The sequence below is a fragment of the Cynoglossus semilaevis genome, chromosome 11 (assembly GCF_000523025.1).
Source record: "Cynoglossus semilaevis isolate Cse_v1.0 chromosome 11, Cse_v1.0, whole genome shotgun sequence".
In the NCBI taxonomy this organism is placed as follows: domain Eukaryota; kingdom Metazoa; phylum Chordata; class Actinopteri; order Pleuronectiformes; family Cynoglossidae; genus Cynoglossus; species Cynoglossus semilaevis.
Genome location: NC_024317.1, coordinates 5,294,107 through 5,319,778, shown reverse-complemented (window position 1 = coordinate 5,319,778; position 25,672 = coordinate 5,294,107). Strand labels below are relative to the sequence as shown.

General features: G+C 43.6%; 1 protein-coding gene across 4 annotated transcripts in view; it reads left to right on the top strand.

Annotated features, from left to right (window-relative positions):
• Positions 1 to 25,417, top strand: part of srgap2 (SLIT-ROBO Rho GTPase activating protein 2) — a 50,757-nt gene extending 25,340 nt beyond the window's left edge. For 2 of the 4 annotated variants that reach the window (XM_008320181.3, XM_025059794.1), the window contains 22 exons: positions 2,429 to 2,621; positions 8,578 to 8,740; positions 11,254 to 11,316; positions 12,718 to 12,933; positions 13,242 to 13,370; positions 13,622 to 13,843; positions 13,939 to 14,040; positions 14,128 to 14,325; positions 14,723 to 14,807; positions 15,309 to 15,336; positions 15,448 to 15,478; positions 16,161 to 16,221; positions 16,458 to 16,535; positions 16,627 to 16,761; positions 16,863 to 16,968; positions 17,848 to 18,072; positions 19,235 to 19,314; positions 19,685 to 19,883; positions 20,924 to 21,055; positions 21,192 to 21,399; positions 21,483 to 21,593; positions 22,277 to 25,417. In XM_008320181.3, the coding sequence (XP_008318403.1) occupies positions 2,429 to 2,621; positions 8,578 to 8,740; positions 11,254 to 11,316; positions 12,718 to 12,933; positions 13,242 to 13,370; positions 13,622 to 13,843; positions 13,939 to 14,040; positions 14,128 to 14,325; positions 14,723 to 14,807; positions 15,309 to 15,336; positions 15,448 to 15,478; positions 16,161 to 16,221; positions 16,458 to 16,535; positions 16,627 to 16,761; positions 16,863 to 16,968; positions 17,848 to 18,072; positions 19,235 to 19,314; positions 19,685 to 19,883; positions 20,924 to 21,055; positions 21,192 to 21,399; positions 21,483 to 21,593; positions 22,277 to 22,819 (3,308 nt within the window). In that variant the 3' untranslated portion in view covers positions 22,820 to 25,417. Of the gene's footprint in view, positions 1 to 34; positions 1,001 to 2,428; positions 2,622 to 8,577; positions 8,741 to 11,253; positions 11,317 to 12,717; positions 12,934 to 13,241; positions 13,371 to 13,621; positions 13,844 to 13,938; positions 14,041 to 14,127; positions 14,326 to 14,722; positions 14,808 to 15,308; positions 15,337 to 15,447; positions 15,479 to 16,160; positions 16,222 to 16,457; positions 16,536 to 16,626; positions 16,762 to 16,862; positions 16,969 to 17,847; positions 18,073 to 19,234; positions 19,315 to 19,684; positions 19,884 to 20,923; positions 21,056 to 21,191; positions 21,400 to 21,482; positions 21,594 to 22,276 lie in introns of those variants that run through there. The other 2 variants (XM_025059795.1, XM_008320182.3) reach the window with 2 other exon arrangements.
• The last annotated feature ends 255 nt before the right edge of the window (positions 25,418 to 25,672 follow it).

Genomic DNA, 25,672 nt, shown 5'->3' with positions numbered 1-25,672 from the left:
CTAAAGTAGAATCCCAGAGCCTGTTCACCAGACCTGCTGTCATCTGCCTGGAAAATGTGACTGTGCTCTCTGGAGGGGGTGGAGGCGTCACATTCCACTTCACATCCGACTTGTTACTGGATCAGGGATGATGACCGAAGCAGAGAGGAGTATGGGAATGGAGACCTGCATTTATCTTCAGCGATGTCCCCTCTCTGCCTGTCTATCTGTGGTGGATACCTCAGTCCTGACAGCAGTGGTGACACTGAAATGGAGAAAGGAGATTTTAATGAACAACCTGTCAGAAGTAGAAGTTTCTCTTCCCGTAAGCAGTCAGCCTGCTGACCACCGTCTGTCACCTTCTCTATGGACTTTGTTTTTTTTTTTTATGTGAAGTGTTTGTGCATGTGTCATTATCTCTGACCCACTAATTACAAGGCTGTTGTGTGGAGGTTTACTGCTGCAGCCTCCAGGGGCGGGACACTGACTCATTCCCCGTCATTGACAGTGCAGTGCAATGGGGGAAATTACACACAAACATGCACACACAGACCATGAGATAATCACACGCTAAAGCAAATCCTCACACCGGGTCATTAGTACGGGCCAGAACATTTATTAGTCTCGTACGTGTCTGTGCGGTGGGGTCATCCTGTGACGCGACGGCTCCGGCAGACTGCAACTGCAGTGCACAGACACTGGTTAGTGGCGCAGCATTTTAGTCTGTGTTTATGAGGTAAATGAGAGAAGTGGGAGACGACGGGGTTCGTCACAGACACATTTAGACTTCCCACTTCTCTTTGTGGGAATGAGAAACTGCACTCTCAGCTGTTAAACACAAAGGAAGCATCGCCACTCGCTGTCAGCCCCAGGCTGGGTTGCGGCATGCCTGTCTGTGAGTGTGTGTGTGTGACTGTGCTCAAGTGTTCGCACGTATGAATTATTGAGCAGAGGTTGCACGGCAAAAAAGCAAGGATGAAGGCCAAAGCTGTCTGCTTTCTCTACGTCCAGCACTGTAAAGGTAGGAGAGCGCTGGAGCAGACTTTAAAGCAGATGCTACAAATCTGGTCGTCTCAGGTTTGCTGAGCATCTTTTACCTTTTAGACCTTGGCTGAGACATATGTTCCATTGGCCTGTGAGCCGGTGAGTGTGCAGCTGCTTATACAACAACAACGAGAAAAGAAACTTACATCATACAAGCTGAGAACCGAGGTCTGTTCTAGTTGCACAATCGAGAAGACGGTTCTCGTAGACGGACGTTTCAAAACTGTAAAACTTTAAAACTAACTTTTAAAATATTTTTTGGTAATAAAACTTGAGGGCCCAGTTGTTGACTATTGGTGACTGTCATGCATGACCTCTGTGACCTTTGGAATCATTTTTAGGTCTAGCTATTAAATTTAAAGTAATTTAAGATTTTTTTAAAAGGAGTTTATGGTCATTAAGTATTAGGTAAAATTATATTAAACTGTTTTTTTCTGTCTTTCAGCCATGTTTGCAGTGAAGGCAGGGGTTTTTGTCTTTAGCGACGCCTATGCACTGTGTGTGTGTGTGAATGGTGCTGACAGTGTGTCAGTAATTCATACGACCGCACTTGAAATAACAGATCACTTGAACTCTCAAACGGACATGTGCAGCCCACTCACAAGTGTCAGGCAGGTATGAGAGCATAGCATCAGTCTGTCAGCTGTCCACACTGATCCAGCTTATCACCAGCTGGGTGTGTGTGTGTGTGTGTGTGTGTCCTTGAGTGTGCTGGTGTTGCTTTGTGCGCCCTGGTCTACAACCGCAGTGGGCAGGATTCTCCAGAGGACTTTTCTGAAGCCAGTGATTGAATATGGTTAGCAAGTGTGTCTGCACTGAATGCACTCTATTAATTTGAGGCCAGAAGGGAGTGCACCAGGGGTGGAGAGAGAGAGAGAGAGAGAGAGAGAGAGGGAGATGAGGGGGAGGCGGGAGGAAAATGCAGCGATGAGGTGAGATAAATGACTGCCGCATAGATGTGTATAAATACGACGTACACTCATGCACAGCAGTCGTTGGTGGGGAAGTGGGGGGGGGGCATGGATCTGAGCCAATCCTACAGACTGATGTGTTAGGAATCTGCCAGGTGCTGGACATGGGCCCAATCACATCAGCTGTGAAGAACAAAGTGCTTCAGACTGTGACATCTTTGTGGCATTTGACATGGAATGTGCCCAAATGATGGCACTGCACCAACTGCAGTACTTTCTGCAGAGTACTTTGCATTGTGTGTACTTGAGTTACTTTTTAAGAGGAAGGTGACTTTGATTTTAAGATGTCCGGGAAAGCAACAGATCTCGAGGTTAGCCTGAGTTTGCTGCCTGATTCCTGATTGACAGGATAACAAAATTAATAATAAAAAAAACACATGTTTTCTGATGTTCATTCTTTGTCTTCCTTTTTTTTTTCCTCCTCTCCCTGGCAGAGATCCGTGCCCAGCTGGTGGAACAGCTCAAGTGTCTGGACCAGCAGTGCGAGCTGAGGGTGCAGTTGCTCCAGGATCTGCAGGACTTTTTCAGGAAGAAGGCGGAGATTGAGATGGATTATAGCCGCAACCTGGAGAAGCTGGCTGAGAGGTTCCTCACCAAGACACGCAGCACCAAGGACCATTTACTCAAGTAAGTTACAGTGGCTAACACGTGAGTAATGTGCGGCCCCAGCGGGCTGTACACTCACAGAGTCAGTGTCCACTTGTTGTTCCACATTCAGTGACACTTTACTTTCAGTGTTTCCCCATTTGAGATGTGAGAAAAGTTTCAGAGAAATGACAAACAGAATCAGACGGGAAAATGAAACTGACTGATGCGGAAAGAAATTCTGGTGCAGGTCTTGTCGACACATTGTCGCTGTGTAAGGTGGCATGACCCACGGCTGCGTGTGTGTGTGTGTGTGTGCGTACTTCAGCCAACAAAGCCAGGTGGTGATTATGTGCTCTAACTATTTCATGGAGTCTTGCTGTGTTGTAAAACTGCCTAAAACAGGATTCGGTCTCCGTGTTGGTTACAGTGCATCACTCTGTGTCTGTGAGAATGCTGTGGGTGTGTGTGTCCCTCTGTCTGAAGACTACAATCCATACACACCAGTCACCACTACAAGACTTCTGTTTTCTTGTGAACTGAGTCAGTCAGAAATCACCGTCTTTGAACATTGCGTGTTTTGTTTGGCTCAACAAATTTTTGACAGTTTTAAATTAACTTCCCCTTAAGTCAGTTTTGGAAGATTCAGTTTACGAATTAAGAAACATTGGACTTTTTTCCTTCTTCATTTGGCTCGTGGCGCCACAGAAACTGAGAACTGTAAAACACCAAACAGAGCACCAGTCATTGTCCTTAATTATTAATACCAGTGCCCTGTGATGGTCTGTCAAGACAGGAATCTCAAACACCTGGTCCACAGACCAGAACCAGTCCATGGGTCATTTGGTAACGCGCCACAGTGACAGTATTACTGATTTATTACATTTAATGAGAATCTGGCATTTATTTGAAAATGTACCTTTACGGTTTTTTAATGATCGAAGTGGTGCTATCAGCGCTACCAGCTAACTCTTCCTTGGTATAAACGTTTGTCGTTCAACACTAATCCACATTCAAAAATGCAAATAGGTGCACACGGTGGAACAGGCGGTTGTCACACTAGCCTGACTGCATCAACATATTTGCTGGTTCAACCCCCGGCCTGTGTGTTTTTTCTGGTCACTCCAGTTTCCCTCCAACAGTCCAAAACAATCTCAGGTCTGGTCTTTACCCACCACAGGTATAAATGTCAGTATGAATGCGTGTTTGTTTCCAGCCCAAACTTGACCCTGAAAAAGGATTCAGTGGTAGAAGATGTATGAAAGTTAGATCACACAGCAGGCTGCTGGCATTAATCCTAATTGATGGCTACAATGTGCAAAGCTAACTTCAGGGAAAAGTCGGCATTCTTCCTAAAGAAATCCTTCAAGACTAAATTTGGTAATGCATCTTAATCTTTATTTGGCAGAAGGACCAAGAAACCCCTCTCAGTGTCTTCACGGTGCTTCTTAGCTCTAATTCACTTACACTAACTCACTCTTGGCGTCTGCACTCATCAAGGGTCAGTACGTACAGCAGTAGTCTGCACAGTGACTTGGCACAGGTCTTAAACCTGATACTCTTCCTGACGCAGTTCTTACAGGGGGATTTGGGGACAGTGTGCAACGCAACACTAGAACCACTGCAACCCTTCAGCTCTTTAATAGTCAAACATAAACTTATTTAGTGAAAATACAATGGGTTAAAGGTCAGTGAACCGCTGCAGGTTTTTAACAGCTTGTTAAGTAAAGAAACGTAATGGTTACAGTTTGGTAAGTGAAACTTTGGCTGTCGTTCAGATCTGTACTGCAGTCAGCTGCAGTCGGTGGTACATACACACATATTTGGTCATTTGGTTGATGCTAATTTTTAGCAAAACAAACCTGTTGCTAAGTAGCCTGCTAATTGAGAAAACTCCCAAAATGTTATCTTTATGACTTTTCTGCGAAGGGTTCAAAAAGCGGACTTGGTTCTGGAATGTTTCAGGTTCAAGTCCACAAGCTGCCAAGTTACCACTGAGATGTTCTGAGCATGGCACTGTCCACACACACTGCTAAAGTCCACTCACACTAAAAGCAGAGGTCACATTCACTTTCAGCACTGTAGGTGGCGCAGGCGGTCATCTCCACCTCAGTCTTCTCTGTCAGGTGTCTGGTGGACAGAGTGGACTTAGTAGTTTCTTTACTCAAGTCATAAAACGCCCGTATAAACTTTGTTTGCAGTACAATTCCCTCCTCTGACACAGTCAACAGAAATACTCCATGACATTACTGCATATTGACGTCTCTCCCTCAGTAAAGGCTTTAAACAGTGTCTTTCTAATGACCTGGTGTGACTATTGATCACTTTTTCTGGTTTATTTTTGTTATTGAAGTTTTACACACATATACGCTGAGATGCTGAGTCGTTCCTTTGTCTTTATGATGAGATAACTAAAGTAAATAACTGTCTGTGGTTGCTGTATGGTTAATGCACTTTTCCATCAACATTAATTCCTCTTCTGGGGCAAAACCACAGACTGAAAGAAATCAATAGGTCTTCTAAACGGAACCCAATTCCTCCCAGGAGGACACAGTCCAGCACACGCCCTCCAGCTTTGATCAATACAGGAGCAGTTGATGAGCGGGGTGTGTTTCCCTGAGTTTACCACTGGGGGAGGGCCGTCTAGGAGGTGGAGCAACAGACAGACGGACAGATGGATGATGAAGGAGGAGGTGGAGCAACAGACAGACAGGCAGACAGACGGACAGATGGATGATGAAGAGTGTATTTGAACAGTTTGGCTCCTGCAGCTGTTACAGCAGGTCTTTACAGTCAAACACATGTACGTTAGTTATGGCGGCAGCAGTAAAAAGTCAGTTCACTCAGTTCACTCTCCCTCTGTCTGCTCTGTCTGCTCTGTCTGCTCCTCCACTACTGTCAGTTTGCTTCTCCTCGCCTCCAACATCTGTGTGATCAGCCGTTCCCTCTGCATCTGCTGCTGCTCTGTGCGGGTGCCACGATGGAATTCCAGCTATTTTCCTGTTATGTGTGTGTGTGTGTGCGCGAGTGTGTGTGTGTCACAAAGTTTAGGTGTGTGTGCGAGTGAGCCTATGGCTGTTGCTACACACAGCAAGGCATTGATAGTGCTCCATAGATTGTAGGATTTGCCGCCAGTGTGTGTGTGTGTTTTGATCCCATGGAGAATACTGGTATTTGTGCTATTTGGCAGAACATGTACAGCGTTAGTGGGGGGTTAGAGGCACTGACTATAGTGTGTGTGTGTATCTGTGTGTGTTCGGTGTGGTTGCCCAGAGGCACACAGTCGGTTTGGTCACATGGAAAAGTCCTCACAAGATGCACATCAATCTGACCCTCATGTTAGGAATTAGTCCAGTTCCAGTAACGACCGTCAGTCACTGCTGCTCTTCATCATGGAGGCAGATTATGAAATTCATAGCTTCATTATGTCTTATTATATCTATGTTTTTTTACAGAAAGCTCGAGATCTAAGATGGAGTAAAATTATAATTTAAAATGTTTTTATTATAGGCAAATAATCATTAATTACAAACATATATACAGTATATTTTGCATATTTTGGACCCTGAAATTATTTGATAATGTTAAATTCAGGCCATCATCCAAAAATGTTAGTTTAGTTTTTCTCATACATAAGTTATCAGTCATAAAATATTAATCTCTGTCAGTTTGACTCTTCACACTGATCTTGCTTCTATTTAAATTGTTTTTTATTTATATATATATATATATATATATAAACGTTGCTGCTGGCAGTGTCTGACCTCATACTCCACTCTGTTCCAGCTACCTTTAAAAAAAGGGCCAGTGACATTTTCACTGTTTGTCTTGTGATCGCTGAGGGTCAGAGAGAGTGAGCTGATCTTTAACACACTGCTGCAGTTCCATCACCGTGGAGATGAGCAGCTGTGGACTGAGGCTGTCACATGTTCAGTAAATAAAGCAGAACTGTGGCTACATTTTGGGTGAAGAAAATCTTGTGCAGACAGACGCACCGGAAAATGGACAGACGGTGGTTTCAGCAGAAGTGTTACAAACACACGTGCGTTTGTGGGACTTTTTTTTTTTCTGGCAACATACAAAATGCACCAGGATTTAGTGTTAAAAAATGTAATGGTGTATTTTCACTAGAGCAAACATTTATAAATTATTAATATTGATTAATCACAATTAATCTACTAGGTTGATTCAAAACATTTGTGACGCCATTGTCCTCAGACATTAATGAAAATGAAATTACAGACAACAAAATGTGACCTGTTTAACACAGCGCCGTAAAAAAACAAAACAATAAAAGAAGTCTTACAGTTTCTTGGTCTTCAGTTCCAGTTCGATTGTATTTCCTTTTGTCTTTTGTGCTTTATGATAACCAAGTTTCAACTGGATAAATGTCAGGTCAGCGACGGTCATCCATGTGATGACCCCAGGACTTTGTTTTTCCAGACCTTCTCCTTTGAGGCCTCATACAGGATGTCACCACTCTCTCTGTGGATAACTGAGGTCAGGTGGTTGCGATTGGAAAATCTGTTTGTATAAACACTGATATAGTAGAATGACTGGTCTCTGTGGAGAAGTATCGGCTCAGAAATGTCAGATTATGTCTGTAATCATATCAGGATTACATTCTGATTTTTATTAAAAAAAAATGTAAACCCCATAAACAAACTAATCCCTGTTCCAACCAACATTTAACCATTAGCTTAATCTTAGCAAGACGTTAACCTTTTACCTAATCCTAGTTTTAACAACTGATCCAAAACGGGACTCTTTCTCAATTGTTTAATTGCCGACAAATTAGTACGTGTCTTTAGTGTGACACACACACACACACACACACAGGCGTTGTTCCAGATGTCGCCTTTATCTCTGAAGACACAGACTTTCCCTGTCTCTCTGACCCTGTGTGTGTTTGTCAGTAATCTACTTTCCATGACCGTCATCTGCCTGTGTGTTTGTGTGTGTTCATGTGTGTGTGTGTGTGTGTGTGTTTGATGTCCATGTCCTGCAGCCCTTTGCTCTCCTTATCCAGCTAAAGCTGCTCTTAAAGACTCCTCATCCACTGACACTCCCTCGTAATCCGTTTGCTCACAAGATCGTTCATTGTTCATCCGACAGTGTACACAGACACACACGGCAACACACACTGTGCACACACTGGAAGAAGTTGTCCGATGAACGAGGCTTTTGCGACGCTACATCAGTGTTTCCAAACTGTTTTTATTTTTCATTAGGAAAACCCTACGGCACAAAACCAAACAAACATCTGACAAAAAAATATAATAAACTTCTGGTTTAAATCTCGACCTGTTTAGTTGAAGACAACGCTGATATATGCGCAGGAATTGAAGAAAGACACTCACAAAGATCTTCTTCAACAGCTCTGATTCTCTTTTTTTTTAGTTTTCGTGATCATTTGCTGCCACCTAGTGGAAGGGTATTAAATTGTTCTGCATGTATCGCATTGACAAACAAAACAAAAAATGTTTTGCCACCACACCTTCCACGCGACACACCTAATGGACTCTCACGGCACACCAGTGTGCCACGGCACAGTGGTTGGGAACCACTGCTCTACATACAGTATGTGATTTCATTTATTTCTCCAGCAGCTGTACTCATGAGAGTCTTTCCACATTCAGCTGGGCTCGTACCTTGGCTCAGCCCACTGTTTGGACCGCTCCTGTGGTTTTTGTGTGTGTGTGTGTGTAAAAGTACGGGTGTCAGTTTAGAACATAAATCCGTCTCTTCTTCCCTCCCTGGCTATTATCTTGAAGACGTGTGTGTGATCTTTAACAAACACTTTAATAGTTAGTTTGTTTGTGGTTGACTATCTTTGTCTCCACGTTCCGTGCGTGTGTCTACGCATCAATCAGCGGGATGAAAAGAGAAATTCAGAAGATGAGAGAGGAGACTCAGTGCCAGTCATTTATGGGAAGTATTCGCCCCCAGGGGGATTTAAATATATTTCTGACTGTCTTCGTCTCTCGTGCGTTCGTAGGAAGGAGCAGAGCATTTTGTCTCCGTTGAACTGCTGGAACCTGCTGCTGCTGCAGGTGAAGAGGGAGAGCCGCGACCGCGCCACCCTGTCCGACCTCTACCTCAACAACATCATTCCCCGCTTCGCACAGATCAGCGAGGACTCAGGACGCCTCTTCAAAAAGGTGAGAACAAACACACACACACACAGAGTGCAGGACTTCACTGGTATTGGATTTTCAAAATAAATCTCTGCACTTTCTAAGTCTTTTTCATGTGCAGAGGTGTGTCTTTGAAAATGTGCTCACCCTCGGACAGAGCACAGCGCAGCGTCAGGCTGATATAATAAAATCCCTGTCATGTTTCTGCCCTGTTCCTCCTTCTCTCCTCCATCTGTACTTCGTCTCCTTTGATTTATTGACTCCAAATCCAATGAACTCCGGCCCAGGAAAGTTTCTGTCCGTTTTTCTTACAGAAGCCTCATTCCTGTCTCCTCTGATCTAAGTCTTGTCCTATAGCAAGAGAAAAAAAAAGACTTTGACTTTCTAGATGAAAAAGCTGAATAATAAAAACATATTTAGGAATCTGCTCATGCTTTCCAACCTTGAATTGGTTGGCTCAGAAAGACAGTAAGTACATAAAATTTAAAAATAAAAGCCAAGGTGAGCATAAAGTTCAGGGAGAGAGATGTCCGAATGTGAAATGTCATTGCAGGAGTTTTAAGGCTGTATAAACCAGTTTCCAGAAACAAAGAAAAACAAATTTAGCATTTTCTCTAAACTTTGACATATTGACTAATTTATCAGACATCGCAACCCACAAAAAAGTAAATTACATGAGGAATTTACTTTTTAGTGACTTTAAAATGCAATCAGTTTTTTTCTAAATAATTCAACTTTAATTAGGGTAGCCTGGTATCATAACAGTGACTTCCCTGCTGTAAGGCAACATTTCTAACCACTTTACTGAATTGGGATTTAGAAGAAACATGTGCGCCCATCATGATGACATATTTTTAAGTAACTGGGAAAGTTCAAAAATGTTGTTTGTCCTGCCTGCAGTCCAGACAAAGACAAATAATGTTGATCAGCGAATTTTCTGTCTGAGTCATTACCAAATTAGCAATTTTAGGCTTTATACCATTTTCTCAGAAAGTGTTCTCAACATAAGGCGTTAAGTTTACCATGTTAATCTCTGCGTTTACTTCTGACTCATTACTGACGGGTTAACAGCTTTAGGTCAGACAGCGTTACAGACTCTGGGCTGAAGAAAGATCAGAGACAACAGTGTCAGGTTTAGAACAGTCGACCAGGGGTGAGCTGCAAGGTCAAGAGGTCAACATCTACAGTTGACACCGGGGTGAGTGGGGGGGGGGGCTCAGCAGTGGCTGATTGTCTGTGGGTTGACTGTAGACCAACAGGTTGTCACTTTAAACCAGGTTTTCCTGAAGCACTTTGAAGAGGAAGAGCAGACGAACCTCAGTTACTCTTGTTCTTTTTATATCTGTCCTAAATCTCTCCCCATGTCACTTTCTCCCCTGCACCCTCTCTGCTCCTCCTCCTCCTCCTCCTCCCCCTCTTACCTCTTCTCTGTCCTTTTATCCTTTTTTTTTTCTAAACAATTCACCTCTGACATTTTGCTGTAATCCACACCTCGGCTGTGCCCTGTTTCAGGGAAAACAGATGCTGAACATGTGCTGGCAACAAAGTCTCCTGCTCTCTGTCTGTGTTTGTTGGTTTGGGCTTTTTTTTTCTTCTTCTTGTAAGCATTTTTTCTCCCTTTTTGTCTAAATATGTTATTTTTAGACCTGGCTTATCCACAGCATTGTAGAGAACAGAGTTTAAGTACAGATACACAACCATCAAGTGTTACTCCAATACAAGTAAAAGTAGTTAAGTCAAAATGGGACTAACAGTAAAAAAAAAAGTATACTTGTTTTACTTTCTCACTTTCTACTTACTTTTTTAAATGTGTAAGTATTAAAAATAAAAAAATAAATCAGTGAAATTATCTCAAAAATATTTTTCGTCATCGTAAGTGCAGAAAAAAAAAAAGATACAGACTTTGTCTGTTGGATTGCAAGAGATTGAAGACTTCCCATCTCAAAGTAAAAGTTAAGTTATCTGTTGGATTGCAAGAGATTGAAGACTGAGGACCAGGCTGTAGGTGAGGTTTGGAATTCACTCTGGAATTCTAAAAACCACCATCAGGATACATAGTCAGGACTAAAATCACATTTTCCCATTATAATAATTCCATAATTTGGAATTTCAGGTGTGAAACACACACATCTACCTGCGATTGTCCTGTCTATAAAGGTGTTTTCAGTCTTCACTGGAGAAAAGGTTTTGGAATCACCACAGTAGAGACTAAAGAAATACTGCCTTACTCCCCTCCTCCTTCCTGCCTCCTCCCTCCTCCTGTTCCATCTGCCTCCCCACGATCGTGAGATCAATATCTGTAGCTTCCTCTTCTAATTCCTCATCCATCAAGCCGACTAATGCTCTGGTCGTTCATCTGAACCAGGAACTGATCCACTCCTGTTCAGGCGGATTTCCTCGTCTTGACTGATGATGTGGCAGTTGACTGACCGACTGTCGTTAGTCGGGATCAGTTGATGAAAAAGGACAACGACACTGGACGAATGGTTGGAAGTTTTCTTACAGGTTAAACTTTTCTCTTGTCTTTCTCTCTTCAGAGCAAAGAGGTCGGCGTTCAGCTGCAGGAGGATCTGCTGAAGGTTCTCAATGAACTTTATACGGTAAGACACGCATTCTCCATGCGACTGGCAGTATTGTAAACTTTAACTGCTCCATTATATGGTCAGGATGTTTAAAAATATCAGCCTCAGTGTTCACTCCAGGATGTAAAATTTTAAATCCAACTTTATGTCTGCACATGGCCGATCCGTGCAATGATCTCCGAAACATCTGTTATTAGAGGGCAATTTTTTCCAGTGCTTTTTTTTGAGTATGAGCAGAGATTCTGTTTTGCATCCAGAAAAAATAATGTAGTTTCTTATACAGATAGTATTTAGAGTGAATGTGGTCAACCAGAAGCCCATCAAGAGATGACGTTAAATTGCTTGTTTTTTAATTACATTTTTTATTATTATTATTATTTTAAGAAAATATAAGGGTTGCCGACCATAAGGTGGGCAACATGGCTGCTGACAGGTATGCGATGCACCAGGATATTCAGAGAACAGATGGTGTAGATTACAGTACAGTAAGTGTTGTTTTACACCAGGGGTGTCAAACATATGGCCTGCGGTCCCAAACTGGCCCTCTTGAGATTTCAATCCAGCCCTCTTGATGAATTTTGAAATACACAAAAATTTTATGTTCAGGAAATATGTAGGCTATGTACTTTTTTGCATGAAAACAAAAAGGGAAAAAGAGACTTTTTCTTATTTAGAGGTAATTTTGTTTTTATTGTACTAATAAGGTCGCCGGCGCCCCCTGAACCAAAGTTAATTTGACACCCCCCCCGTTTTACACCAATATAGAAGGTGCTCTGTTTTACATTAGTACATTTGTGACAGAGAGACATTCTGATCTGATTTGCCGTCTCTGGCTGTCTGTTGTTTTGGTCCGTTCTAGCCGTCGGGGCGAGCGTAGCATGTGGCTGCACATGTCGAGGCCGCTGCCAAAAAGCTGTTACTCACACACACACTGCCGCAGGATAGCGGTTAGACTGTGGTGTGTGTGTGTGTGTGAGGGCGTGCGTGTGTGCGTTTGTGTGAAGTTTCTTACTACTTCAGGGGTCGGAGCCACATGCTAGCATGTAGCCTCAGCTCAGAAAGCCCATAAAAGCAGATCTTGAAGTGTAATTACAGCGTATGAGCGGAGACAGAAATAGATCTGGTTTGAGTGACGTCCACATTCTCACATGACTAGTCACAGACAAACCAGTGTTCTGTCCCCAGTGTTTGTAGTAATGAAATGGAAGGTGAAGGTCTTCAGAGTAAGGCCGACGCTGTGTTCATCACTTCTGAACACCAAATCTCTTCTGCTCTGTTGATGCTACAAACTGGGATTTTTTTTTTATTCCCTTCTTAAGCCGAGCCAAGAGTGAAGGCAGAACACGACTGTGGGAAAACACCTTCATATTTGTGCACAAACCTCATCCAAAGATGTGTGTGTGTGTGTGTCGTTCCCAGGTGATGAAGACGTACCACATGTACAACACAGACAGCATCAATGCGGAGTCCAAGCTGAAGGATGCAGAAAAGCAGGAGGAGAAGCAGATGGGGCGCTCAGGGCGACAGGAGGACCGTCAGACGCCACGGTCTCCGGACACGCTGACCAGCATCAAGTCTGAGGAGAAGCCGGTCAGACGATCCAGCGTGAAAAAGATCGAGAAGATGAAGGAGAAGGTGAGGCCGGTCTCACAGCATCCCACCTGTTCTGACTGTGTGTGTCTGATGAATGATTGATGAAGACAGGTCAGACTTATCGCTAACCTCGTCGACTACAGCGGGAGTCTGTCACGGCTGAGTGATTCAACACGTGTTATTATCCACGATCAATACCACGGCCTTTCACTTCATCACAGACTTTTCCTTTTTCTTTTCATTCCTGTCATTACCCAGCGTTACTCATTATTGGTGTCCTTTGTTCGTTTGTGTTTTTTTTACCTCCCACGCCTCTGCTAATCCTGGTCTTTTTCTCTCTCTTTGGTCAGAGACAAGCCAAGTACACGGAGAACAGGCTGAAGGCCATAAAGGCCAGGAATGAGTACCTGCTGGCTTTAGAGGCCACCAACGGCTGTGTCTTCAAATATTACATCCACGACCTCTCTGACATCATCGATGTGAGTATAATATCTTTTTTTGATACACTAATTTTATTGTTTGCATTTTTGGATGTATATTTGATCAATAGTTGCTTAGTATATTTGCCATATTCTGATCTACTGTACAGTATACAGCACTGGGCAGTCCTGGGTTTCATTCCCAGAGGAACCATGTACTCGGCGCCTCCTAGGGGCAGCCCATTTTAACAGATCTGCTGTTCAATTGTTTTATTTCTTTCCCTGACTCAACGTTTGTGTTTGTGTGACAGTGCTGCGACCTGGGCTACCACGCCAGCCTGCATCGTGCCCTCAGAACCTACTTATCCGCAGAACAGAATGTGGAAACGTCCAAACACACTGGCCTGGAGACATTAGAGGGAGCTGCAGAGAGTCTGGAGCCCAACGGGGACAAACAGAAACTGATGGAGACGTACAACAACGTTTTCTGTCCTCCAGCTCGCTTTGACTTCCAGTCCCACATGGGAGACATGGTACGGGGCTAATGGTGTTGTTCTGGTCTCCTTACAGGTGAGCGTATAATCGAGTTTTAATGTCTAAAACAAAAACTTTTTATCTATGCCTGTAGATGGGAATGATGTGTGCACAGCAGCCACTGGAAGGCGACCTGCTCCAGAGATGTCAGCAGCTGCAGTGTAGACTCTCCACCCTGAGGATAGAGAACGAGGAGGTCGGCCATCTTTCACTTCCTGTCTGTTGTTTGTTACACTTTTTTTTCTTCTCTAAATCCATTCATCTCCCCTTTGCTGCCCATCAGGTGAAGAAAACGATGGAGGCCACACTGTCCACCATCCAGGACATGGTGAGGGTGGAGGACTTTGATGTCTCCGATTGTTTCCACCACAGCAACAGCATGGAATCTGTCAAGTCCACCTTCAGTGAATCCTATCTCAGTAAACCCAGCCTGGCCAAGAGACGGGCCAATCAGCAGGAGACGGAGCAGTTTTACTTCACGGTCAGCACCAGTTACCTTTGAGGCTCAGATGAGCTGAGTCTAAAAAAGTATTTTTTTTATCTTTTTTAAATGAAGTTTAAGTGTATTAGATTTTTATTATTATTTGTGTATATTTTATGAAATATAACTTTACAAAAAATATCCTGAATATAAAGTGTGTATTTTTTTATTTTTTGAAATTCATCAAACGGGCGAGACTGAACACCATTCTCAAATTTCAAAGAATTATTACTTTAAGAGCAAAATTAAATTATTATTGACATCTAGCCATGGGCTTGAAGTTACCCCTGACCTCTGCTCTAGGAGGAAATATTTTCAAATGTATTTTAGGAAACATCTTTGTTGTAATTTTAAACATGTGTCACAATTTGACCCTAAATGCATTTGTGTGTTGTAGAAACTGAAAGAGTTTCTGGAAGGAAGGAACCTGATCACAAAGCTTGAGGCCAAGCACGACCTCATCCAGAAGACCCTGGGGGAGAGTGAGTGTCCCCCACACCAGTACAGCTGTCACTGAGACTCTCCTCTTATTCTTTTGTCATCTTACATCCACAATTAAATAAACTTTAAAAATTAGAGTCAGAAGAAGACAGAAAACCGTAAAGAATCCCTTTATTTTTATACGAAGATGTGAAGCATCTGTTGAATCCAAGATCCACAGGCAGTAGGAGGTGTGGACAGTACACAGGGCTAGGTCACGGTGGCTGTGACCATCTGTGGATGCAGCTGTATATTTACTCATGTGTTGGGTGGGTGATGTTTTCACAGGCTGCGTGGACAAACGCCTGTTGCGTTGTACGTGCACAGCTAAAGTGCAGCGTTTGTTCTGCTCTGCATTTGAAGTCGTTTCCTCCTCTTGTTTCTGGTCCCGACTAAAACTCGTCTCCTCCCTTTCCCTTTTTTTCCCCTTTTTCCCCTTCCCCCCCCCCCCCCCCCACGCATCTGTCTCCCTCCACCCTTCTTCCTGTTCCTCCCTTTTTTAGGCCAAAAGACCGACAGCTGCCTTGACGGGTAGGTGGGCTGAGTGATTGAAGTAAGGAAATCTAGATAATGATGCAGACATAATGACCATTTGTACATTTTTCCTCTCTCTCTCCCTCTCTCTCTCTCTCGCTGCATGAGTGGACAGAGGGACTCACCCATAAGGAAGCAGGTAATTATGTGTCATAACTTGCTGCATGAGTTGTTTTTTTTTCTGCTGAAGCCGAAGACTTGCTACAAGCTTAAGTTCCGGGTTTTTAACTCCACGTTTCCTCACAGTACTCTCTGTCTAGCTGTAAGCAGAAGTGATGATCATGACGTCATTCCTTTGTCACATTGCATCATGACTAGACAATGTATACAACAAAAGTCTGTACTGGTGTACTGCCTGCAAACTGAAGTAACACGTGATTGAGAGAAGGCGGTCGTCTGAGGTGTGAGATGTTTCTGGCTCCCTCTTGTGGGTGATCTGTGTTTTTTTAAGTCATTACGTCTAAATCCACAGAACGATCTGCTGTTTGTTTTAAATAATGGAGGATAATGAAATGCATTAATCGTCAAATACAGACATAAAAACCCACTAGTACAGTCTGTACCTACACACTGCAGCTTCACCCCACTGAGGTACATGGGAATCCACAGACAAAGGGAAAAGCTGTCTCCTAGCAACAGCTGGGTACTGTGCCCACCCTCTCTCCCCCATGTGTGATACCCATTTCTCCAAAATGTGTGCATCCATGCATGTGCATGCACAGTGTGTGTGACATGTACTCTGCCCCCCATTGTCCCCCCTCCCCCACCGCCTCAACAGCATCCTGTCGACTTATGAAAAAATTCCTCTCTCCTTATTTCAGGACTCGGGTGAGGCCATTCCTCTGATGGTTGAGAGTTGCATCCGCTTCATCAGTCGCCATGGTGAGTAAAATTCACCATCAAAGTGATAGGTTTAGCGCTGGTTCTTCCTTTGAGCTGATTGGTTGTTAAGACAAATGTGATTGGGTCTAGATATAAAAATGCAAAAGTGAACTTTTAACCCTGTCACTTGTGTGTGTGTGTAGGTCTGCAGCACGAGGACGAGGGAAAATCTGAAAATCTGCAGTCCTACGTTTACATAGTTGGTGGCTGTTGAAATACTTTTTGTGTGTGTGTAGGTCTGCAGCACGAGGGCATCTTCAGAGTCTCAGGCTCTCAGGTGGAAGTCAATGACATCAAGAACGCCTTTGAGAGAGGTACTGTGGTTAAACAGGAAACGAGACGGGAGACGTGGTCACTTGGATTATTTGTCTCAACCTCCCCTCCTCCCCCACTGCCCTCTCCTAGGTGAGGACCCACTGGCCGGGGACCAGAACGACCACGACATGGACTCCATCGCTGGCGTGTTGAAGCTCTACTTCAGAGGACTAGACCACGCCCTCTTCCCCAAAGAAGTCTTTCATGACCTCATATCCTGTGTCTGTACGTGAAACGTCCGGTGGTTTGTTTTCTGTTCTCCGTGTGTTGACTGTGATAATAATCGTCGGGGAGGGGGGTTTGTTTTGTTTTGTATAATTTTGCAGCGATGGAGAGCCTCCAGGAGAGAGCGGTCCACGTCAAGAAAGTTCTGCAATCTCTGCCAAGCAAAACTCTGGTTGTTATGAGATACCTGTTTGCCTTTCTCAACCAGTGAGTATGGGTGCAGCTGGGGTGCAGTCTTAGAGGAGTGCTGAGCAGAGTGACGGGAGAAAAGTGCACAACAGCAGAATGAAAAGGACACTTTGTGTCACTTATTATCTTCTAATTTTGATCCCAATTAATTGATTTTGTAATTTAATATTTGCAGTTTAACTTTTTTTACAATGAAATAGAAATTTTAAGTGAGGCTTAAACCTCACCTCAGTTATTGTTTTTTTTTAAACTACAGTTCAACATTGAAAATTATATAAAAATATATACATATATTTATATATAAAATAAACAACCAGTGTTGTATTGGTGAAATGAACCATTAACCAAAAGTACGCCCAGAGTAATTTGAATTCAGTACAAATCACTGTACACCAATACTACATGTTGTATACTGTATATTTCTCCATTTTGCAATCACTCACTGATCACAGGTCTGGGCCTAAAACTATTTTTCTAAATGAATGTGGGACAACAAAGTGCAAACACACAGAGTAAATTCTCTTTGTGCTCACATTCCATGCTGTTCAGTCAATCCTGGAAATTCATGACAAAGCCTTTCAGTGAAAGGGATTGAAAGAGAAAACAGAATTTCACAGGAAATGTGAAATCTGAGGAGCGGGGTTTTAACAAGTTCCCACAAAGATCGTCTAAAGACCGAGGGGCTTTTCCTCTTCTGTCTCTGCTACATACACTGACCTGTAGCCAAATCTGATAGACTACATTTGTCTCCATCCATAAACAGTGGCTTGTGGCCCTGAAGGTGATGTTGGCTGTTAGTGACATGTCAGGGTTGTTTGGTCATTTTGTGTGTACCGTGTTGAAGACTCTAACCTGCCCCTCTCGCTCTGCCCCTCCCCTCCCCTCCCCTCCTCTCAGCCTCTCTCAGTACAGTGAGGACAACATGATGGACCCTTACAACCTGGCCATCTGCTTTGGCCCCACGCTGATGTCTGTCCCAGAGGGCCACGACCAGGTCTCCTGCCAGGCTCACGTCAATGAGCTGATTAAGACCATCATCATCCACCATGACACCATCTTCCCTGGACCCCAGGACCTGCAGGGGCCCATCTACACCATCCCTGGAACTGGAGATGATTTCTGGTGAGAGCTGGGGAAGAGAAGGTGTACGAACATGAGGGGAGTGATACGGGATGTAGGGTGTGGAATACAAAGCTGATATGAGGGTGAAGAGGGGGCAGGTGGGTGATTTAGGGGCTGTTGAATGATGGGGTGATGGTGGGGGGGTCAACATGTCTGCTCAAGGCCAGGGGCCACGAGGATCAGCTTACCCTCCGTCACATTGGAGATTAAAGAACCTCCTGACCACATGGGCCTGGGAGCACATAGAATACATTCACACACACACACACACACACACCACAATGCATATAAAGGCCACATTTCAGTTTCACTGTAATAACAGCTCCAGGCTGCAGTTTTTATAATCACTGACAGTCAGATCAGTTGTTTAGGCGTGAAGTCACATGAGAGGAGAAGCTCAACTGTCAGAGTGCAGACTGAAGTATATCACAGTGGAACAGTTTGGCCTCGTTACATCTATAAGGTCATGACATCAAACAGGAACATTTCTGCAGATTTATGTCGTCTCATATTTTTACACATCTGCAGGATACATTTTCTTTGTCTTCCCACTGATCGTATATAAAAACATGACATAAACATTACGTTCTGTAAAACTAAAAGATGCAGTAAACCCCCAGGGGGCGCCTCCACTGAAATATAGGTTTGGGGGAAAGGGGAAATGATTGTACTTTTGATATAAGTCATAATGTCAATAATTATAATTGGTGACTGTCTGTGGTCCAGGTTTGTGGACTATGGCCCAGTAGTTCTGGATCTGTTAGGAAAAATAAAATAATTCCACCTGCAAAATGGTGGCAATTCATCAGTTGTCAAACTATTAAAAAGTTAAACTAAGGGAAAGGTAGATGTGACCAAGAATAAACTTCTACATGTGTAACCAATTTTTTTTCTAAATTAGGTTTTGTAGAGAATTAGGCAGTAAAAAAAATTCCACTTTGTTTTTAGAGTGTAAAAGATTTTCAGGAAATAAAGTTTGTATGTTTTCACAAAAATGTCCCAAAATATGTTACCATGATTAAATTATGTAATTTTCAAAATCTGTTATTTTTTTTCTACATAATGATTGCCTTTTTCATTCAGGACTTCATCCATAATGTATTGTCTTATTATTGTCTTTGCTTCTGTAACAGTATTTCTCTCACATCTCTTTCCACCTCAGTGACAGTCCCCACTGTGAGCCCCCCCTGGTGGAAGAGCCTGCACCTGACACGGTCGCTGTCAGCCACAACAGTGAAGACGGTGAATAAGTCACAGCACACACGTGACTAGCTGTCACCCAGCTTTCCTCACCTCTGACACTTCCTCTGCCACTACCTTTTTAAACCAGCGCTCATTTAACTGTCAGTCATAAAACTGATCAACGTTTGTGCTGCTTTGTAGCTGCTTAGCTTTGATCTAATCTTTGCACAGTCACCAGATACAGCAGCGCTAACCTGCTACGCACTAATCAGGCCTCTCGTCTCCTTCCTCCTGTTTTCTCTCCCTCTCCTCGTCTCTCCACCTCCCTCTCCTCGTCTCTCCACCATCTGTGTTCTCCCCTCGTCGTCCGCTGCTTCCCTCCCTCTTCTGTGCCACTCCCCGTCTCTGTTCGCCGCTCTCTGAATCTTAGGCTCCTTGAATGTTTCAGAGTCCGACCCGATCGAAGCCATCGCTCGATTCGACTACTCTGGACGCACCAGTCGGGAGCTGTCGTTCAAAAAGGGCGCCTCTCTGCTTCTGTACCAGCGAGCCTCTGACGACTGGTGGGAGGGGCGGCACAACGGAGTGGATGGACTGGTGCCGCACCAGTACATTGTGGTGCAAGACATGTAAGAAATGTTTGTTCATCTCTTTAGCTTTTTCAGATACAGAACCCAAGATTTGTCATGGATAATAATAAAAGCCGATATTCGATTATTACATGGAGGTATGGCTTTCAACTCTCGTATTTCGAACTCGGCGTTGACTGAAGCTCTTGGCGAGAGACCAAACCATAATCCCACGCCTGTCGAGAAACAGTCTGTTACACATCACAGTAGTTTCCCCTTCACTCCTCTGTAAGGAGGTTTTGGAAAATTCAAATCCGGAGCCTCCTACCAAAAACAGAAGGGTGATCTCATTCTTTTGTGTGATCAGATGTAACCAAAGAAGCGGTTCACTGGAAATCCCCGTTCCTAAGGAAGTTGATCTGCCGTGATAAAATCAGAATATCATAAAGTCTTGACCTCTTTGTCATTTCATCTGTTGCATTGACACAGTCAAAGTGGACAGTTGTTAGTCCTTTTAATACAGTAGCAAACACAACATATGTACTAAGGTTTTCAACCAGGAAACAAGAAACACATCAACAACAGCCAAAATACACAATCCCTTGATGTCAGGTAAATGTATTAGTATACTATCCTCAGAGATGTGGAGAATAGTTTAAATAACCAAGGGTTTGAGGCTCAGTCAGATTGATTACATTGTTGATACTCAACAAATACATAGAGAATGGATTTGATTTTTCAACTTGGGTTTGCGACTACTCACTACTCACTACTACTACTCAGGTGCAACTTATATATTAAAATGTATAATTTCACATTGGTTATTTTCACATTTATTTTGACAGCCACTAGCGGGCGCTCTAGGCTTATGTACCAGTATCTGCTACTCCGGGACAACTGAAATTTTACATGTTCATTATTTTCACACTGGCAGCCACCAGAGGGCACTCTAGCTAGCTGGCTGGTGCGACTTATTCTCCAGAAGGACTTTTTTTTTCTTCATTATGCAATTTTTTGGCTGTTGGGACTTTGTAAATATACAGTAAATTGAACATGCCTGATTTTTTTTTATGATGTACTGTATGTAATTATGGTTTCAGGTCTGACGGTGGACGAGGAAGTCCAAAACCTGACATTGACCATCTGCTGGAGGAGAGAGTTTCCACTAGAGTCAGTGCTGCGTCTCCTACCGGCGCTCATGTAGCCGACATCTACCTGGCCAACCTGAACAAGTGCGAAGCAGTTTAAATTTACTATATGTTTATTTGTCGTCGCTGACGGTTAGAAGAAGTATAATGTAAAACTGTTGTTTGTTTGATATCATGAGCTTTTACTCGAAGAGAAGTCTGAAATATTTCTCTAATCAAGGATGAGGAAGCGTCCAGAGTCTGCCAACATCCGAAGAACATTCCGGAGCTCGGAGTCTGACAACACCAGTCCAGGTGTCAGTGGAGGAGGCAGAGCAGCGTCACTTCCTGTAGGCGGGGCTCTGGTCAAAGAGAGCGGTGACAAACGCCCCGTCAGCGCTCACAGTATCCTGAACTCAGTCACTCGACACTCGTCTCTGAAAACCAAGGTATTGTTAGTTGGAGTTGTCGTCATTAGATGGATGTAAAGACACTGCTTCATTTTTTAAATATGGTCTTTGCGAACGTTCAGGTGGAGAGTCCACAGCTGAAGAAGACGTCGACTGCAGGACGCTCCAAGAGCTTCAGTAACCACAGACCACTAGACCCTGAGTTTATAGCCCAGGTGGAGCACAGCTCACAGGTACTGCTAACAGTCTAATCACCTACATTTGTGTGTGTAAATAACTGTAGACTTTAAAACAACTGGACATAGTCCTTTGTGGTCATTGATGAGAGCAGAAGTGTTGGAACTACATGGACGAAAGTCTATGTGAAATGAGGCGTCTTCTTTTCTAGTCTTAACTGATAGAATATGATGAACATTTTGTCCAATAGGATGATCTGTGAGCAGGATGTTGAATATGATTGGATGGAGTACTGAATTGCTTGCTGAAATATCCAATTAGAAAAATAACCATGTGACAGATGTAGTGATTTGCAGATATTGTGATGTCCATCCATATTCCTGTACCAGACCTGTGGTCTGATTCTGGCCCACCACATTATTTTACGTGGCCCACCACCAATCTTAAACTAATTCTAATCAAGCATACGTTTACGTACGTTTATTAAAAACTACATCACCCATAATGCACGTCAATTTCACAGTCTGCCTTTCAGCAGGTTGGTGAAGTACTAGACTGTTTAACCTGTTTGACCTCAACTGAGGAAATGAGTTTCACACCTGAAGTGGACAATAGATAAGTGATGGTGAGCCTGATGATGACTGCTGGGATTGATGATGGCTACACCCAGAGCCTCCGTCTGACAGAGACGTGTCAATTCCTCATATTCAGTTCATGATGTTGACCGTGTCTGTTGCAGGACATGGAGATGGTGACTGATCTCAGTAAAGCTGAGAGACAGAGCACTTCCAAGCACACACACACCCCTGATGTGGTCCTGGACACACTGGAGCAGCTGAAAGGTGTCAGCGGGGGAGGGGGGGGAGGAGGAGCGTCGGAGCCGTCAAGCCCACTCCACTCTCGTCTCTTGCGGGACGGTGAGGGAGGCTGCTCCCACGCTCACCCGCTTCAGCGCAGCGCCTCCTCCGCGAGCGACGTCCCTTCCTCCTTCCGCCCGGCCAAGAGCCAGCCGCGAAGCCCCCTGCCTTCTGCCACCTCCCCCACCCTGTCCTCCTCTTCCCTCTCCTCCTCTGTACCTTCCTTCAGAGAGCTGCGTCCACCAGCGACCAGACCCAAGCCAGTGGTTTTCCCAAAGAACGGAGGAGGAGGCAGTCCGGCTACGGGCTCACCGACCTCCACCGTTCCCCCCACGCCGCCACCTACAGGCCATCCACACTCTCTTCCCCACACTCCTCCTCCTCCACCGCCCCCTCAGCCTAACGACAAATCCTGCCCTGCTTAATACAGTGTCATCCACACAAACGTTTCTACCAGGTGTGAGAAGCATCACCCACGTGTAGCAAACACTTTGGGCTGAAATTTGACAGAATCCTTGTTCCCTTTGGAGGGTTTTTTCCCCCAACTTGTTCTGGCAGCTCTTCACTGTCACAGAGGTGTAGATAGTTAAAAAAATGGACAAGTTCTTTTTGTTGTTTTTCCATCGTAGATAATGCAGTATCTTCTTAAAGGGAACAGGACTCAGGATGGAGACCAACAGCAACCTGGAGGCTTCTGTACACTAGTTAGGAAATCTTGTATGAGAGAGTGTTTACTTCTCTTTACAAGTAGAGCCGGGTGAGGAACAAAAAGCACTGTTTGAATATTTTGTATAGTTGATATGACAGTTTCACTGACCCAACGACTAGCCCACTGGAATGAAGTGTTGGTTCCTATGAATAGTCTGTGAAATGCTTAGTTCCTGGCTCCGTGTTAAGATGAAACTCGCGGCCTTGCTCAGCTGCTTCAGGGGTGAAGTACCAGCAGGTGGAGTTATTGGATGATTATAGAACACCGGGCCAAATATTAGTCTTTCTCTTGACTTCCTCCAGTGTCTGAAAGGCTGGTGATTCGTTTTTTTTTTTCCTTTTTTATATTGCTGTTCTGTACTAGTAGCAACAGGAGCGTAGCCGGGGGCAGCTCTTCATCCTCCTGACATGGCCAAAAGTAATTCTAAATTCATACGTATAGCAATAAAACTGAAACAAAAAAAATAACTTGTAGCATGAGGCACACTCTGTTGCTGCTCTCCTGTAGAACCACTGACTTCCATCAGTTCCGTTTAATATGCGAAGTTTGACTGTACACACAGAATCCTTTTTTTTTTCTTTTTTAAGTGTGTGGTGGTGTTTTGTGGCAGCTAAACACCTTTTCAGGGTTTTTTGTTTTGTTTTGAGTGCATGCTGGGGCCACAGATACAGGCACCTGAGTCCTGTTGGCCACTCGCATTAGTTGACCTTTCTCAAGACTTCAGACAGAGACACTGCTTGCTCCTTTTTAAATATATCCAGAAGACCTAACAGTAAGAAGGGTTTGATATTATTATCTAATGGTTTGTAAGTGTAGTAAATCATAACTGGAAGCATGGAGCTGAGGATCCTGCCGCATGCGTTTCAGTAGCACAACCGACCACCTCATCCAGCGTGTAAGGTTTGCTTTTATTACGCCCCTAGTGGTTTATTAAAGCTCCGACTCTGCTCTGACTGGTGAACTGTCGGAGTATGTGTGTGTGCGTGTGTGTGTGAGCATGTGTGGATGTAGAGTACGTACAGTATGCGCCTCAAGCCCAGCCTTCGTCACTCAACATAAAGGGATGCCATCGTCGCCAACGGCAGCAGCTGTGACTGCGAACACGCAGAAAGACTCTTACGCTGTGCAGCACCAGCAGCCTGAATCAACGTGCACTGTGTTTGTGTGATCCGATGAACTCAATTGTGCAGGGATACATGACGTGTCTTGTCTTCAGTCAGCGCTGTGACACCAGTGGCAGACCAGCTTTAGGTAGAAACCTAGATGAGGAAAATTGAACTTTGAGGAACTTTTCGCCAACTTTGTTCCTGATGGTATTTGATAATATTCTGTTTGTGCATTAGCAACATTGAATCTGGCGATGGATTCAGATCGACTCAATGACTAAATGCAGAATCAAGGTGTATAATGTACTTCACTTTCTTGCGAAAGTACTGAACTAATATTAACTTGGTATAGTGTGGTGGTATTATATATATTTATATATATAAACCTATATATGTATATATGTGTATATATACATATATGTATGTATACATGTGTATATATGCATATATGTATGTATATTCATATGCATACATATATGCATATATATACAATATATGCTCCATTCTTCAAAACGTTTCCTCAAATCACAGCACATACTGCATTCCGATTTGCTCTTTACCAATAATTTTGTTCATTTTTTTTGTCCCTTTGTATTTTCTGTATATTGTTTGTGTATTGTAATACCTGATATATTTGTGTTGCTCTTACCTCATCACAACAACTGGAGGGACTGTGACTGTGTGTGAGAGTTTGTGGTCAGCGCACGCACGCACGCACACACACACTCACACACACATTTAAGTAGGTTGCTGTGTTTCGTCCCGGCGGTGTTGCGGGGAGGAGCCGGGACACCCTGTGATCTCAAATCAATCATCATGCACTTGAACAACGTTGCTTGTGTGTGGACTAACTGTGTGTGGAGATGATTTGTCAGAGTTGAATATTGTTATATATGCATTTTGTGTCCATTTGAAAACAGCAGAACTAAAAAGAAAAACGACCGTAATGTCAAATTATTTATAGTTGTCTCTGTATTTCTGGAGAATCCTGTGTTCAGATGTACTTTGTATATACAATGTTGTACATTACAGAGGTACACTCTTTTTCTTTGGTACAATATTGTACAGTAATAGCAATAGTAGTTTAATCAAATAGGGCCTTATATGATTCTATGTGTAGTTCTTGTAGTGGATTTTTTTTTTAATAAACATTGCTTGCTATAAAGATTCTCAACATGTGGGTCTAATAAAAATACAAGAAAACTAAACACCTGCCTAAACTGAGCTTAGCCATCAAGGGGAACGTGAAGGAGTGACCAGGGGGTACGAGGGGCTACGCAGAAGAATGCATGACCAATGAGATACTGACGTGTTCAGGTTCGACCTCATCACCTCAGCCTTTGAGCTGAAAAATGGTCAGTCAGAACTGCACTGAGTTTGTGGTGGGCTGCACATCCCACAGATGACATTTTGACATACTGCACTTTCATTCATCAGCTGTGAATGCACCATATGTTTGCCTT